This window comes from Chiloscyllium plagiosum, unplaced genomic scaffold, assembly GCF_037043375.1.
Source record: "Chiloscyllium plagiosum isolate Xiang-an unplaced genomic scaffold, Cpla_swu_hap1 HiC_scaffold_7, whole genome shotgun sequence".
In the NCBI taxonomy this organism is placed as follows: domain Eukaryota; kingdom Metazoa; phylum Chordata; class Chondrichthyes; order Orectolobiformes; family Hemiscylliidae; genus Chiloscyllium; species Chiloscyllium plagiosum.
Window position 1 is genome coordinate 116,170,898 of NW_028270145.1, and position 17,061 is coordinate 116,187,958.

At 48.4% G+C, this 17,061-nt stretch overlaps 2 protein-coding genes across 5 annotated transcripts in view; one reads left to right on the top strand and one right to left on the bottom strand.

Moving 5' to 3' along the window:
• Window positions 1-6,212: 6,212 nt before the first annotated feature.
• On the bottom strand, window positions 6,213-14,478 carry LOC122551849 (uncharacterized). Of its 4 annotated transcripts, none has more exons than XM_043694376.2 (3): window positions 14,330-14,478; window positions 9,987-10,221; window positions 6,213-6,792 (listed from the first exon to the last, which is right to left on the bottom strand). In XM_043694376.2, exons 1-3 carry the CDS (start codon window positions 14,364-14,366, stop codon window positions 6,600-6,602), a joined length of 465 nt encoding a protein of 154 aa, XP_043550311.2. In that variant the 5' UTR covers window positions 14,367-14,478; the 3' UTR covers window positions 6,213-6,599. The 4 variants fall into 4 exon arrangements, with proteins under 4 accessions (XP_043550311.2, XP_087845543.1, XP_087845542.1 ...); XM_087989417.1 differs by lacking the exon at window positions 14,330-14,478 and adding an exon at window positions 13,983-14,004; XM_087989416.1 differs by lacking the exon at window positions 14,330-14,478 and adding an exon at window positions 11,520-11,571.
• Window positions 14,479-14,668: 190 nt separating this feature from the next.
• aamp (angio associated migratory cell protein) overlaps window positions 14,669-17,061 on the top strand; it is a 43,453-nt gene continuing 41,060 nt past the window's right edge. Inside the window, exon 1 of the mRNA XM_087989415.1 lies at window positions 14,669-14,858. Within this exon, the coding sequence (XP_087845541.1) occupies window positions 14,759-14,858 (100 nt within the window). The 5' untranslated portion in view covers window positions 14,669-14,758. The remainder of the gene's footprint in view (window positions 14,859-17,061) is intronic.

Genomic DNA, 17,061 nt, shown 5'->3' on the forward strand with positions numbered 1-17,061 from the left:
GTTGCAGTCAAGTATGAGTGAGCATTTTTAAATAGAAAAATGCTGGAAATGGAAAACTACGAGAAGTTTTTAAAAGAATCATTCCATGGACATGCATGTTCTGATTATTTATTACCTGTCGCATTCCTAATTGTCCTGGAGGATGTAGTAGTGAGCTGTCTTCTTCAGTCACTGATGTCCTTGCAATGTGGAGACACCCACACTTCCATTAGGGAAGGCCTTTCCTCCATCATAAGGTCAGGATGAAAATGTTTGCCAATGACTGCACAACGTTCAGCACCATTTTAGTGACTCCTCGATTACTGAAGCAGTCCTTGTCTAAATGCAGCGAGATAATATCCAGATTTGGGCTGTCAAGTGACAAGTAAAATTAATGCCACACAAATGCCTGATAGTAGCCATCAACACCAAAAGAGAATCTAACCATCTTCCCTTGACACACATTGGCATTACCGTGACTTAATCCCCCACTATCAACATCCTGGGGGTTACCATTGAGCAGAACCTCAACTGGATGCACCATAGAAAACAGGATCTATAAGAGAGGTTGAGAGGCTAGGAACACTGCAGAGAGTAACTCACCTCCTGATTTGTGCCTTGTAGACAGGCTTTGGAGAGACAGGAGGGGAGTTACTTACTGCTGGAGTCCTTGCCTCTAACCTGCTCTTGTCGACACTGTTTTTGTGACTGGTCCAGTCCAGCTCCATCTTATTGGTAACCCTCAGAATTTTGATGGTCATGGATTCATTGCTGGTAATGCCATTGAATGTCAAATGGCGAAGGTCTTTGCCTGGTGTTTGTGTGACGTAAAAAGTTACTTGTCGCTTCACAAATGCTGGATCCTGATAGAGGGAAGGGAGATGGTGGAGCAGTTAAAAGCAGGGATGTGAGGGCACTCTGAGAAACAGATATTGGGGAGGACTTTTGAGTATGGGGAAGGTTAGAGAGAATGAGGAGGTCTGAGATCATTGGGGGATTTGGAAATAAGGAAGAAAATGAACAGCAAGGTGGCTCAGTGGTTAGCACTGCTGCCTCACAGCACCAGGGACCCAGTTTCAATTTCAGCCTCTGGCGACTGTGTGAAATTTTCACATTCTCCCAGTGTTTGTGTGGGTTTCCTCTGGGTATTATGGTTTCCTCCCGCAATCCAAAGATGTGCAGATTAGGTGAATTGGTCTTGCTTAATTGTCACATAGTGTCCAGGGATGTGTAGGCCTGGTGCATTAGTCAGGGGTAAATGTAGAGTAATAGAGTAGGGAAATGGGTTTGGGTGGGATACTCTATGGAGGGTCGGTGTGGAGTTGTTGGGCCAAAGGACCTGTTTCCATACTGTAGGGATTCTAAGTCTAAAAATGTTTACAGTGTCACTGGACTAAGTGCCAATACAGATCAGCAAGTGCAGAGACATGGGACGTGGTGTGAATTCAGACACTTGCTTTTCCTGTTCACTGGTCCTAGTCAACTAAAGGATCGGTGCTGGGTCCTCTACTTTTTGTCATTTACATAAATGATTTGGATGCGAGCATAAGAGGTACAGTTAGTAAGTTTGCAGATGACACCAAAATTGGAGGTGTAGTGGACAGCGAAGAGGGTTACCTCAGATTACAACAGGATCTGGACCAGACGGGCCAATGGGCTGAGAAGTGGCAGATGGAGTTTAATTCAGGTAAATGCGAGGTGCTGCATTTTGGGAAAGCAAATCTTAGCAGGACTTATACACTTAATGGTAAGGTCTGAGGGAGTGCTGCTGAACAAAGAGACCTTGGAGTGCAGGTTCATAGCTCCTTGAAAGTGGAGTCGCAGGTAGATAGGATAGTGAAGAAGGTGTTTGGTATGCTTTCCTTTATTGGTCAGAATATTGAGTACAGGAGTTGGGAGGTCATGTTGCGGCTGTACAGGACATTGGTTAGGCCACTGTTGGAATATTGCGTGCAATTCTGGTCTCTTTCCTATTGGAAAGATGTTGTGAAACTTGAAAGGGTTCAGAAAAGATTTACAAGAATGTTGCCAAAGTTGGAGGATTTGAGCTATAGGGAGAGGCTGAACAGGCTGGGGCTGTTTTCCCTGGTGCGTCAGAGGCTGAGAGGTGTCCTTATAGAGGTTTACAAAATTATGAGGGGCAAAGTCTTTTCCCTGGGGTCGGGGAGTCCAGAACTAGAGGGCATAGGTTTAGGGTGAGAGGGGAAAGATATAAAAGAGACCTAAGGGGCAACTTTTTCACGCAGAGGGTGGTACGTGTATGGAATGAGCTGCCAGAGGAAGTGGTGGAGGCTGGTACAATTGCAACATTTAAGAGGCATTTGGATGGGTATATTAATAGGAAGGGTTTGGAGGGATATGGGCCGGGTGCTGGCAGGTGGGACTAGATTGGCTTGGGATATCTGGTCGGCATGGACAGGTTGGACTGAAGGGTCTGTCTCCATGCTGTACATCTCTATGACTCTGACTTTATCTGGTTAGTCATGGTAGATACCCTGACCAGAGACCTCCAGACTTGTCAGTTCAGCACTGGAACCAGCAGCAGAGCTGGACTCTGTGAAATGGGCTGATGGTACAATTGGATAGTATTCTGAAGGAGGATGGTCGGTGCACTGTCCGAATTATTATGTGACAAGAAAGACTGATCAGTTAGCACTACATTCACTGTCATTTAGAAGAATGAAGGGGAATCTTATAAAATTCTAACAAAACTAGACAGGTTAAAAGTAGGAAAAATGTTCCTGATGGTAGGGAGGTCCAGACCTGGGTCATAGTCTAAGGATATGGGGTAGGTCATTTTGGACTGAGATGAGGAGAAATGTTATCCCCCAGAGAGTGGGGAGCCTGGGGTATTCTCTGCCACAGAAAGCGGTTAAGAACAGAATATTGAATGTTTTTCAGGAAGAGATATAGTTCTTAGGGTTAAAGGGATCACATGGGGTATAGGAAGAAAGGGGGAACAGGAGACTAAGTGGTATGATCATCCAGGCTTGAAGGGCCAAATGGTCTACTCTTATTTTCTATTCTTCTTTTATTGAAGAAAGACAAAGTTGGTTTATTCTGTCACAGGCTTTTGCACGACTGTAGCTCAGTGTCACTCTCTAGTGGTTGTTAAACATGTGGCAACTTTCAACAGCAACAGAATTGCAGTTTACAGCATAGGCCTTTTGGCCCTGTATCAACTTCAAACTAATCCCACTGACCCACTCTCTTCCCGTAGCCCTGCATCAATCCCCAAACTAATCCCACTGTCCCACTCTCTTCCCGTAGCCCTGCATCAATCCCCAAACTAATCCCACTGACCCACTCTCTTCCCGTAGCCCTGCATCAATCCCCAAACTAATCCCACTGCCCCACTCTCTCCATAGCTCTGTATCAATATCGAAACAAAGCCCACTGCCTCATTCTCTCCCCATTGCCCTGTATGAATCCTAAACTAATCACATTTCCCCATTCATTCCCATAGCCTTGTATTGATCCCCAAACTAATCCCATTGCTCTGCTCACACCCCACAGCCCTAGGTCACTCCCCAAACTATTCCCACTGCCCTGCTCTCTCACCATAGCCCTGTATCAATCCCCAAACTAATCCCACTATCCCACTCTCTCTCTTTTGCCCTGTATCAATCCCAAAACTAATTCCACTGCCCTGCTTACTCCCCATATCCCTGTATCAATCCCAAAACTAATCCCACTGCACCGCTCTCTCCCTATAGCCCTGTATCAATCCCAAAACTAATCCCACTGCACCGCTCTCTCCCTATAGCCCTGTATCAATCCCAAAACTAATTCCACTGCACCACTCTCTCCCTATAGCCCTGTATCAATCCCCAAACTAATCCCTCTGTCCCGCTCTCTCCCCATAACCCTGTATCAATCCCCAAACTAATCCCTCTGTCCCACTCTCTCCCCATAACCCTGTATCAATCCCCAAACTAATCCCACTGCCCTGCTCTCTCCCCATATCCCTGCATCAATCCCAAAACTAATCCGACTGCCCTGCTCTCTCCCTGTAGCCCTGTACCGATCCCTAAACTAATCCACTACCCTGCTCTCTCCCTATAGTCCTGTATCAATCCCCAAACTAATTCCACTGCCCTGCTCTCTCCCCATAACCCTTTATCAATCCCAAAACTAATCCCACTGCCCCGCTCTCTACCCATAGCCCTGTATCAATCCCCAACCTAATCCCACCGTCCCTCTCTCCCCATAATCCTGTATCAATCCCCAAACTAATCCCACTGCCCCGCTCTCTCCCTATAGCCCGGTATCAATCCCCAAATTAATCCCACTGCCCTGCTCTCTCCCCATAGCCCTGTATCGATCCCTAAACTAATCCCACTGCCCTGCTCTCTCCCCAGAGCCCTGCATCAATCCCAAAACTAATCCCACTGCACCGCTCTCTCCCTATAGCCCTGTATCAATCCCCAAACTAATCCCACTGCCCCGTTCTCTCCCTCCAGCCCTGTATCAATCCCCAAATTAATCCCACTGTCCCGCTCTCTCCCCATAGCCCTGTATCAATCCCCAACCTAATCCCACTGCACCGCTCTCTCCCCATAGCCCAGTATTAATTCCTAAACTAATCCCACTGCCCCACTCTCTCCCTATAGCCCTGTATCAATCCATAAACTAATCCCACTACCCTGCTCTCTCCCTATAGCCCTGTATCAATCCCCAAACTAATCCCACTACCCTGCTCTCTCCCTATAGCCCTGTATCAATCCCTAAACTAATCCCACTACCCCGCTCTCTCCCAATAGCCCTGTATCAAACGCAAAACTAATTCCACTGCCCAGCTCTCTCCTTATAGCCCTGTATTCATCCCCAAACTAATCCCACTGCCTCACTTTCTCCCCATAGCCCTGCATTAATCCCTAAACTAATCCCACTACCCTGCTCTCTCCCTGTAGCCCTGTATCAATCCCCAAACTAATCCCACTGCACCACACTCTCCCCATAACCCTGTATCAATCCCAAAACTAATCCCACTGCACCGCTCTCTCCCTATAGCCCTGTATCAATCCGAAAACTAATCCCACTACCCTGCTCTCTCCCTATAGACCTGTATCAATCCCCAAACTAATCCCTCTGTCCCGCTCTCTCCCCATAGCCCTGTATCAATCCCAAAACTAATCCCACTACCCTGCTCTCTCCCTATAGCCCTGTATCAATCCCCAAACTAATCCCACTACCCTGCTCTCTCCCTATAGCCCTGTATCAATCCCCAAACTAATCCCTCTGTCCCGCTCTCTCCCCATAACCCTGTATCAATCCCCAAACTAATCCCTCTGTCCCGCTCTCTCCCCATAACCCTGTATCAATCCCAAAACTAATCCCACTGCACCACACTATCCCCATAGCCCTGTATCAATCCCCAAACTAATCCCACTGCACTACACTCTCCCCATAACCCTGTATCAATCCCCAAACTAGTCCCACTGCCCTATTCTCTCCCCATAACCCTGTATCAATCCCCAAACTAGTCCCACTAAAACTCTCTCCCCATAACCCTGTATCAATCCCCAAACTAGTTCCACTGCCCTACTCTCTCCTTTGGACTTTTTATTCTCTTTTTAAACTGCATAACTGATTGTTCTTGAAAGGATGTGCTGGTGTCTGGTTTTGGAAAGTGCTTTGAAATGAGACTGCTGTACATTGTCTTCTCGCTTTTGATTTGGAGCGAATGACAAGAGGGATCAGAGGATCAAATGTGGCCGAAGAGGTGGAGCAGGAGGGAGGGTTTGAGATTTGGGACTATTTCTGGAGAACCTCGACAAATGGGACGGCCTGCACCTGAACCAGAATGAGACCAACATCCTTGTGGTTATGGAGTTGGCATCCTTGCTAATGCAGTTGGTGGGGGTTAAATTAATTTGGAAAATCAAAAGAAAGTAGATAGGGTCTGAGAAGAGTTGTGCTAGTCTTGAAATCTTAACTGTTTCTCTCAGATGCTGCCAGACCTGCTGGGTTTCTCCAGCATTTTGTGTTTATTAGAGTAGATACATACTTGATGACTGGTATGGACACACTGGTGAACGTGTGAAGGTGATGGATGTGGCTTTGCCTTAGATGGTGCCTTAACTCAGACATTGTAATAATACAGTAAACGTCTGGTATTTTAAGGTATATAATTTTTGCCTGTTTCTTGAGTGTGCCGGTCCATAAGGTGCTGGTTGAGACAAAATAGGCTGTAAATATTTACTTGAAAATCACTCAATCAGTACACATAGCAAGGAAAATATGTATATGAATTATATACTGTACACTTTTATTACAGTTATGCTATGGAAAACAAAGTGAAATCTCAGAATATCAACAGTGATGACACTACAAACAGTGTACAACCATCAAAGTTACAGAGCTGTCTTCCTGCACACTTACACAAAAATCAGGTCGTCTGATAATCAGACGCTAGGTCAACACAAAAGTGAACTTTTCACTTCCATCCCAGCACTGCCACCATCAGGAATATGTTGAAGAAACTAAGTCCCCAACTGACAGTTCATCCACTGAGTTCCTCCAGTCGTTTGAGAGTGGGAGAGACAGAAAGCTGGCAGCATCCCTGAGGGTGTGTGGGAAATGAGAGGTGCTGGGGATTTGAGCCACCAGCCAGGAGTCTATGGTTTACTTTGTGAGGCGATGATCAGCTGCTCGTGTCCCTCCAGCTTGGGTTGGTATCGTTCACTCTGGTATCCATGCTCGTTGGCATTCTTCATCCTCTGCCTGATCTTCAACTGTTTCAGACGGTTCTTATCCACCTCTCGTTTGGCAAGGAGAAAGGTGATGATGCCAGATGGCAAACCGATTAACCTGGAGCAGAAATGAGCAGGGGCATGGGTTGGATTTACAGGACAATCTGAAACCTGCCTGTGAGCTGAGCAGAACAGAACAGAACACAAAAGCAAAATCAGGTAACAAAAGGTAGCAAGTACTGGCCAACTTCACTTACACTGACCCCTCACAGACCCATCCCTGATTGGCTCACCTCTCAGTACAGCCCTGTCATGGTGGGGGACTGACCCGTCCAGTCACAAAACTACCTGTCAACCATTATTCTTTGCTCTGTCCCCAAGTTGACACCTTGCCTTGGACTGCTTGTGGTTTTAATGTTCTGATCAGTGCGCACCATCCCACTCCTTACCCCCCAATGTGGGACCTGATCCAAAACCTCACCAGGTGACATCGATCCTACTTACATCATTGAACTGAAAATGCTGGAAAAACTCAGCTCAACTGACGAAGGGTCATTGGACCCAAAACCCCTCTCTGCTTTCTCTGCACAGATGCTGACAGACCTGCTGAGGTTCTCCAACAATTTCTGTTTGTGTTTCTGATTTCCAGCATCCGCAGTACTTTCTTCCCAGTTCATTAAACTTCCTGATGACCTCATCATAAAACCCCAGTAAATTAGTCAAATTCTCGAATCTGTCCAATTTGTTTCTGATTAACCAGAGTCTTTCTAAATAACAATGCATGACATTAATTTTGGATGTTTAGAATAATTAAGGTAGGCTGATTGTTCTGTAGTTACTCAATCTGTCCCTTTCCAAACAATGATACAATTTCGGCGAATTATCCACCTGAAGCAGATGTTAAACACACTACTATTTCACTTGTCACTTTACCTTCAGCGTTCAACATTTCACACGGTTCCCTATTTACAATCTCCCTCACTTGTAAAGACAGACTTTTTCAGAGGTCAAGACCCCCTGTGATGAGTGGCCTCTTTCTGTGCTGCCAGTCTGAATAGACTCTTTTCCTGACCCAATGTGGACCAACGTGAACCTCAGAGTCAGTCACTCAGAAATTTCTTCCTGCGAAGGTGGTGGACGCAGAACCTCGGAATTGTTTTAACATAGAGGTGCCAAGCAATGGGGTTGAAAGGTTACTGGAGTAGGTAGAGCTGTGATTAAAATCAAATCAGCCATGACCTTACGGAATGATGGAGCAGGGTCAGTGAGGTCAATGAGCTACTCCTGTTCCTATGTCCAACAAACCTCCGTTATAGTAGACCATCACTTCCATTTAGTCAGTAATATAGAAGGCAAGATTGATGCCCCTCAAGTCCTGCCAGAGGAAAGATGTTGTTAAACAGTAAAGGGTTCAAAGCAAGAGGGAGATCCATGAACATCAACTAGCCACAAAACGCCACGACCAGCTATCCTTAGTAGCCACACACGCAGATGACAAGCAACATGAATTCGACTGGGACAACACTACCATTATAGGGCAAGCCAAACAAAGAACAGCCAGGGAATTCCTAGAAGCATGGCACTCATCCACAAACTCCATCAACAAACACATTGACCTGACCCAATATACCGGCCACTACAGCGGACAGCTGAAACTGACAACCGGAAGAGGGAGGGACAGGCCACTATAAATGCCGGAGGAAACACCACAGAAGCGCTTCACAGGAGGCTCCCAAGCACTGAGGATGTCACCTAGACAGGGGATGAAACGTTTGCAACAAAAATTTCCAGCTCGGCGAACAGAACCACAACAACGAGCACCCGAGCTACAAACCTTCTCCCAAACTCTGAACAAGAGGCAGAGGCTGAATAGGCGGAGACTAATTTACCTGAAGCAGCGGAGGCTGAGGGATAACCTTATAGAGGTTATAAAATCATGAGGGGCATGGATACGGTGAATGCTCAGATCTTTTTCCCTAAAGTAGGGGAATCCAAAACTAGAGGGCATAGATTTAAGGTGAGAGCGGAAAGATTTAAAGGGAATCTAAGGGACAGTTTTTTCACAGAATGTGGTGCATGCATGGAATGAGCTGCCAGAAGAAGTGGTGGAGGCTAGTAACATTACAACATTTAAAAGGCATCTGGATGGCTATATGAATAAGAAGGGTTTAGAGGGATATGGACCAAATGCTGGTGTGGGAGAATTGTTAGATTCATGGCAGCCATTTTGTCACATATTAAAAGCCTGGAAACCATTTTGAATCTCATCTTCGTGCCTGTTTGCTAAAAGCCTGTGTTAGCAAGTTTTGAGAAGATTTGTAGAGTCATAGAGATATGCAGCATAGAAACAGATCCCCCGGACCAATTCATCCAGGCCAACCAGATAACCTAAATTAATCTAGTCTCATTTGCCAGCTGTTGGGGAAGGAAGTAAATTATGCAGTGGGTGACTCGCTCGTAGCAGTCCAATTTAGAAATATTGCATCACACAAGCCTCGAGTATTGACTGGTTTAATTGTGAGCTCACGGGGAGAGACAGGTTGACTGGCTCGATTGGATGGCCACAAGTCACTCTGACGAGGTACAGAAAGTTGCGTGATTATATAGGTTACAATCGATTAACAATTAGCAAACTGTTATTTGCAGGATAATGAACAAGCTAGACATCTTGCCCAGTCATTAACTTCAGTCACGTGATGTCTGGACAGTGTTGGTTAGTAGTTGATAGGCAGGTGTTAATATACAATAGGTCATGCAAAGAGAAGAATTTGTTTATCAGGGATTAGTACAGCTGCAAGGCCAACCGTGTGAATACTGACGAAACATATTCATATAGCACTTCCAAAACTCTTCGCACTCCACGCACAATTTCCCACTACTGTTATTGACAGGCCCTAATCTTACTCTAGTCATTCTTTTATTGCTGACATAGCGACAAAAAGCTTTAGTGCTCCAGTTGCCGCCCATATTCCGAAATGTGCAGGTTAGGGTGGATTGGCCACGCAATGCTGTCCATCGTATTCAGAAATGTGTAGGTTAGGCGGATTAGTCATGGGAAATGAAGGATTACAGGGAAAGGGTGGGGGTTGAGTCTTCAGAGAATCAGTGTGGACTTGTTGGGCCGAATGGCCTGTTTCCACACTGTAGGGATTCTACGAATTCAGACTGGACATGCCTCACAGTCACTGCGACATTCTGTCACTAGACAGCCCGACATCACTGGGTTCAGATCACAAAGATCCAATGGGAGGGAACCACAATGATCTGAATGGGTCTGCCCTCGTTTTGTACACACATTCTATACATTCTTACCAGGCCAGGCCAATCTTTCCCATTGGATTCTTGGCTCTCCGTTGTGGAATGTACTCTGGACGCTGTGGGATTGACTTTCCTGGAGCCTCTTCGGACCGTAACACTGGTCTGTTGCCATGGTTACAGTGGATGGATTGTACGGTGTGTCGTAGACCTATGGTCACACTACGGTGGACTGGCAGGATGGTGCCAGGGGCACAGGCGCCCAGCTTGGCCAGGCAGCAGCTCCAAATGCCTAGAGGGGAAAAGAATAGAAACATGGGACACAGTGACTGGAGGAAGGTAAATAAGACCAGTGCTGAGTCCAGGCATCACTCAGCCCGAGGCAGTAACACAAGCAGAGAGCTGCTGGCAGTAGCAATCTCACTAACCTGAGGCCACAAGCCCATGTGAACACTCTGGGGTCATGGGTTCAAATCCGATCACAGTCACTGGGGGAATTTGAACTCAATTAAACCTGAAAATGAAAACTTGTCTCACTGATAGTGACCATGAGGACATTTTATTTTGTCATTAAAACCCATCTGTAGGAAAGATATTATTAAATTGGAGATGGTTCAGAAAATATTTACCAGGATGTTGCTGGGAATGGAGGATTTGAATTATCAGGAGAGGCTGAGAGTTTTGTCACTGGAGCATAGGAGGTTGAAGGGTGACCTTATGGAGGTTTATAAAATCAAGAGAGGTACAGGTAAGGTGAATAGCAACGGCTGTTTCCCTAGGGTCGGGGGAGTCCAAAACTAGATGGCATAGGTTGAACGTGAGAGGGGAAAGATTTAAAACGGATCGAAGGGACAACTTTTTCATACAGAGGGTGGTTTATATATGGAATGAATTGCCAGAGGAAGTGGCAGATGCAGGTACAGTTGCAACATTTGGAAGACATTTGGACAGGTACATGAATAGGAAAGGGTTAAAGGGATATGAGTCAAATGCAGGCAAGTGGGACTAGTTCAGTTTGGGAACAGGGTCGGCTGGATGGCTTGGACTAAAGGGTCTGTTTCCGTGCTGTATGACTCTATCTGGTCCATGAGGAAGGAACTCTGTTGTCATTACCTGGTCTGACCTACATGTGACTGTAGACCCACAGCCATGAGGTTGACTTTTAACTGCCCTCTGAAATGGCCTGAGTAAGGCTCGCCTTTCAAGGGCAATTAGGGATGAGCAAAAAAGCTGGACGTGTTGGTGACGCCCACATCCCAGAAACCGTCACCATCTTTTCCAATCTCTCCCTCTCTCCCACCCCCTCACTAGATTATACCTGCCAGGTTGAGCAGATTCACAGCAGCACACCCAGCTCATCAGATTTAATGTGTGCCTACACTTGGCCTGTAACCACAATGGAGCATATCTCAACCGGGCAGAGCATTGACAAGCCCTCTCACACATTGACCGTCCCATCATGGATCGATAAAAAGAGCACAGGAACAGCACATTGCTCATCGTAATCATCCAGTCCACAATACCATCATCCCTGAACATGCCTCACAATCCACATCCTGGCGGTTATCAACATTACAAAGGGAACTTTACCTGAGCTTAGTGGCAGGATTAACAACAGCAGCAACATTCGGTCTGAGAGAACAGAGCTCAGCAAATTCTGAGGTTGACAGGCATGAGTGAGTGGGGGAGCAGAGAAGTTAAGGTGTCTGATCAACAGTTCTTGATGAAGATGTCAGGCCAGGTAAGAAGCCAGGGTGGGAATGGTATATGGGTGAGAGTCTATGGAGAGGCCTCCAGCGCAAAAAAAGTGGGCACAGAGGTGAAGGTAATGGGAGTTGTTGTTCACCATCAAGAGGGTTAGATAGGGTGGACAGTGAGAGCCTTTTTCCAAGAATGGTGACTGCGAGCACGAGGGGGGCATAGCTTTAAATTGAGGGGTGATAGATATAGGACAGATATCAGAGGGAGTTTCTTTACTCAGAGAGTAGTAAGGGTATGGAATGCTTTGCCTGCAACTGTAGCAGATTTGCCAACTTTAAGCACATTTAAGTCGTCATTGGACAAGCATATGGACGAACATGGAACAGTGTAGGTTAGATGGGTTTCAGATTGGTATGACAGGTCGGCGCAACATCGAGGGCCGAAGGGCCTGTACTGCGCTGTAATGTTCTATGATTCCATGCTGACATTTATTGATGTAAGAGATGAAAAGAGATAAAATGGGAGTCCCTGAATCCTTCAAAAAAAACTCACCTCCTGACTCCCCAAAGCCTATCCACCATCTAGAAGGCAGAAATCAGGAGTGTGATGGAATACTCCCCACTTGCCTGGATGGGTACAGCTCCAATAACACTCAAGAAACTTCGGAGAAAGTGAGGACTGCAGATGCTGGAGATCAGAGTCAAGATTACAGTGGTGCTGGAAAAGCACAGCAGGTCAGGCAGTATCCAAGGAGCAGGAAAATCGACGTTTCGGGCAAAAGCCCTTCATCAGGAATGAGGCTGGGAGCCTCAGGATTGGAGAGATAAATGGGAGGTGGGTGTGGCTGGGGGGGGGAAGGTAGCTAAGAGTGCAATAGGTGGATGGAAGTGGGGGTGAGGGTGATAAGTCGGAGAGGAGGGCAAAGCGGATACGTGGGAAGGAAGATGGACAGATGGGACATGTCATGACGACGGTGCTGAGCTGGAAGGTTGAACTGGGGTATGGAGTGGAAATCAACCCGTCTGCCTCGGTAACATTTCAACTCTCCCTCCCATTCTGCCGAGGACATGCAGGTCCTGGACCTCTTCCATCGCCACTCCCTCACCACCCAATGCCTGGAAGAAGAACACATCTTCTGCCTCGGGACCCTTCAACCCCATGTCAGCAATGTGGACTTCACCAGTTTCCTGATTTCCCCTCCCCCCACCTTACCCTAGCTCCAACCTTCCAGCTCAGCACCACCCTCATGACCTGTCCCATCTGTCAATCTTCCTTCCCACCTATCCGCCTCACACTCCTCTCCGACCTATTACTTTCATTCCCACCTCCATCGACCTACTGCACTCTCAGCTACCTTCCCACCAGCCACACACCTCTCAGCCTCATTCCTGATGAAGCGCTTTTGCCTGAAACGTCGATTTCTTTTCCTGCTCCTCGGATGCTGCCTGACCTGCTCACCTTGAACCCATGACCTCTAGCAATTGAGTCCCCCACTCTGGGGAAAAAACTTTTTGCTATCCACCTTGCCTATATATCTCATGATTTTGTAGACCTCTATCAGGTTCCTTGCTAAAACTCTGTCTTTCTGATGAAAATAACCCTAATCTACTTAACCTCGCTTCATAGCTAGCACCCTCCATACCAGGCAACATCCTGGTGAACCTCCTCTGCACCATTTCCAAAGCATCCACATCCTTCTGGTAATGTGGCAATCAGAGCTGTAAGCAGTATTCCAACTAGGGCCATACCAAAGTCTTCTACAACTGTAACATGACCTGCCAACTCTTGTGCTTGTCTGATGAAGGATAGTATGCCATATGCCTTCTTGACCAATATATTGACCTACACTGTCACCTTCAGGGAACAATGGACCTGAACACCTCGATCTCTCTGTACATCAATTTTCCCCAGGGCTTTTCCATTTACTGTATAGTTCCCTCTAGAATTGGATCTTCTAAAATGTATCACCTCGTATTTGTCTGGATTGTACTCCATCTGCAATTTCTCTGCCCAACTCCCCAATCTATCTATATTCTGCTGTATTCGCTGACAGTCCCTTTCGCTATCTGCTACTCCACCAATCTTATCGATGAAGATCTTCTGCCCAAAACATCAATACCCCTGCTCCTCGGATGTTGCCTGACCTGCTGTGCTTTTCCAGCACCACACCTTTTGACTCTAAATAATTACACAGACACCATATGCCTTCATGATCACATTATCCACCTGCCCTGACACCTTATGGGACCGGTCTACATCCGCACCAAAGTCCCTCTGATCTTCAGTGTTTCCCAGGGTCTTACTGTTCAGAGAGTATCCCCTTGACTTGTTTGTCCTGCCTAAATGCATCACCTTCCATTTCTCCTCATCTCAGTCCAATTTAGAGTCCAGATTAGAGTGGTGCTGGAAAAGCACAGCAGGTCAGGCAGCATCCGAGCTGCAGGAAAATCAACATTTCGGTCAAAAGCCCTTTTGCCTCAGTCCCCTGAGACTGTGACTCCCTGGTTCTGGCCTCCCTCCAATATCCTCCCTGTGTTTACACTATCCAGTCCTGTGAGAATTTTATAGGTTTCTATAAGATTCTTCTAAACTCCAGTGAGTATTGCCCTAACTGGTGCAGTCTCTCTCCACCCATGAACGTGTAGCAGACACTCTCGGGGTTCCCTGAGAGGCCTACTTTATGGGACTCCAGAATTTACCTCCACCCCAGCCGCGGCTCCTCCCAGCTCCCGCCATCTTGGTCCTCCAGTATCCCAGCCTGCAACGGAGAGGGACTACGGCGCGTGCGCAGATACCGCCGCGGGTGAGCGAGATTGTGGGAAGGAGCTGGAGAAAGTGGAAAAAGGGGAGAGTTTGCGCCTCGACTGAGCTGTGACTACAACTCCCAGGGAGCACCGCGGCCTGAGGTCAATGCCCCAGGGTTCCGTCCTCACCTGTTTCACGGGTGACACCGGAAGCCGATTCCGGATTGGCTGGAGTCGCCGTCAGTCAGTCGCCGAGCTTCCGGCTGTTTGTGGGGTGGTGGGCGGGGCCTTGAGAGGGCGCCTGCGTGAAGTGGCCTGGTCAATGTGACCGGGTTAAGTTAGTTAGTTTAACTAGGTCAGCGGTAACAAGGGGCTCGAGGGAGGATGGAAGAGGGGGAGCTGAGCCCCCAGCTGGAATTACACGAGGGTGAGGAGATTGTGGAAGTGATCGAACTGAACCCCAACCAACAGCCGCAGGAAGAGGGTAAGCATATAGGGAGAGGGGGAACATATAGGGAGAGGGGGAACATATAGGGAGAGGGGGAACATATAGGGAGAGGGGGAACATATAGGGAGGGGTGAGCATATAGGGAGAGGGGGAACATATAGGGAGGGGTGAGCATATAGGGAGGGGTGAGCATATAGGGAGAGGGGGAACATATAGGGAGAGGGGGAACATATAGGGAGGGGTGAGCATATAGGGAGAGGGGGAACATATAGGGAGAGGGGGAACATATAGGGAGAGGGGAAACATATAGGGAGGGGTGAGCATATAGGGAGAGGGGGAACATAGGGAGAGGGGTGAGCATATAGGGAGAGGGGGAACATATAGGGAGGGGTGAGCATATAGGGAGAGGGGGAACATATAGGGAGGGGTGAGCATATAGGGAGAGGGGGAACATATAGGGAGAGGGGGAACATATAGGGAGGGGTGCGCATATAGGGAGAGGGGGAACATATAGGGAGGGGTGAGCATATAAGGAGAGAGGGGACATATAGGGAGGGCTGAGCATATAGGGGGAGGGGGGAAACATGGGGAGGGGTGAACATATAGGGAGAGGGGGAACATATAGGGAGAGGGGGAACATATAGGGAGAGGGGGAACATATAGGGAGAGGGGGAACATATAGGGAGGGGTGCGCATATAGGGAGGGGTGCGCATATAGGGAGGGGTGCGCATATAGGGAGGGGTGCGCATATAGGGAGGGGTGCGCATATAGGGAGGGGTGAGCATATAGAGAGGGGTGAGCATATAGAGAGGGGTGAGCAAATAGGGGGAGGGGGAAACATATAGGAGGGGTGAGCATATAAGGAGAGAGGGGACATATAGGGAGGGCTGAGCATATAGGGGAGGGGGGAAACATATGGGGAGGGGTGAGCATATAGGGAGAGGGGGAACATAGGGAGAGAGGGGTGAACGTATAGGGAGAGAGGGGTGAACGTATAGGGAGAGAGGGGTGAACGTATAGGGAGAGAGGGGTGAACGTATAGGGAGGGGTGAGTGAACGTATAGGGAGGGGTGAGTGAACGTATAGGGAGGGGTGAGTGAACGTATAGGGAGGGGTGAGTGAACGTATAGGGAGGGATGAGTGAACGTATAGGGAGGGTGAGTGAACGTATAGGGAGAGGGGGTGAACGTATGGGGGTGAATGTATAAGGAGGGGTGAACATATAGGGAGGGAGGGTGAATGTATGGGGGAGGGAACCTATCGGGGGAGGGGAGTGTGAACGTCTAGGGAGAGGGGGTGAACGCCTCGGGAGAGGGAGCGAGCGTCTAGGGAGAGGGGGTGAGCGTCTAGGGAGAGGGGTGAACGCACAGGGAGAGGGGTGAACGCACAGGGAGAGGGGTGAACGCACAGGGAGAGGGGTGAACGCACAGGGAGAGGGGTGAACGCACAGGGAGAGGGGTGGGTGAATGTATAGGGAGGGGGAGTGAACATATGGGGGGTTGAACGTACAGGGAGAGTGGGGTGAACGTATAGGGAGGGGTGAGCATAAAGGGAGAGGGAGTGAACGTATGGGGGTGAATGTATAGGGAGAGGGGGTGAACGTATGGGGGTGAATGTATAGGGAGAGGGGGTGAACGTATGGGGGTGAATGTATAGGGAGAGGGGGTGAACGTATGGGGGTGAATGTATAGGGAGAGGGGGTGAATGTATGGGTGGTGAATGTATCGGGTGGGGAGTGTGAACGTCTAGGGTGAATGTATGGGTGGTGAACGTATCGGGGAGGGGAGTGTGAACGTCTAGGGAGAGGGGGTGAACGTATCGGGGAGGGGAGTGTGAACGTCTAGGGAGAGGGGGTGAACGTATCGGGGAGGGGAGTGTGAACGTCTAGGGAGAGGGGGTGAACGTATCGGGGAGGGGAGTGTGAACGTCTAGGGAGAGGGGGTGAACGTATCGGGGAGGGGAGTGTGAACGTCTAGGGAGAGGGGGTGAACGTATCGGGGAGGGGAGTGTGAACGTCTAGGGAGAGGGGGTGAACGTATCGGGGAGGGGAGTGTGAACGTCTAGGGAGAGGGGGTGAACGTATCGGGGAGGGGAGTGTGAACGTCTAGGGAGAGGGGGTGAACGTATCGGGGAGGGGAGTGTGAACGTCTAGGGAGAGGGGGTGAACGTATCGGGGAGGGGAGTGTGAACGTCTAGGGAGAGGGGGTGAACGTATCGGGGAGGGGAGTGTGAACGTCT

Bases quoted from the DNA above. Each gene is read 5' to 3' on its own strand.
- LOC122551849 (XM_043694376.2), bottom strand. From the start codon at position 14,366: ATGGCGGGAGCTGGGAGGAGCCGCGGCTGGGGTGGAG. The intron at 10,222-14,329 runs GTAAATTCTGGA...TTTCCCCTCTAG, and splicing joins GAGCCGCGGCTGGGGTGGAG to GCATTTGGAGCTGCTGCCTG. The intron at 6,793-9,986 runs GTAAGAATGTAT...TTTCTGCTCCAG, and splicing joins GGAAAGATTGGCCTGGCCTG to GTTAATCGGTTTGCCATCTG.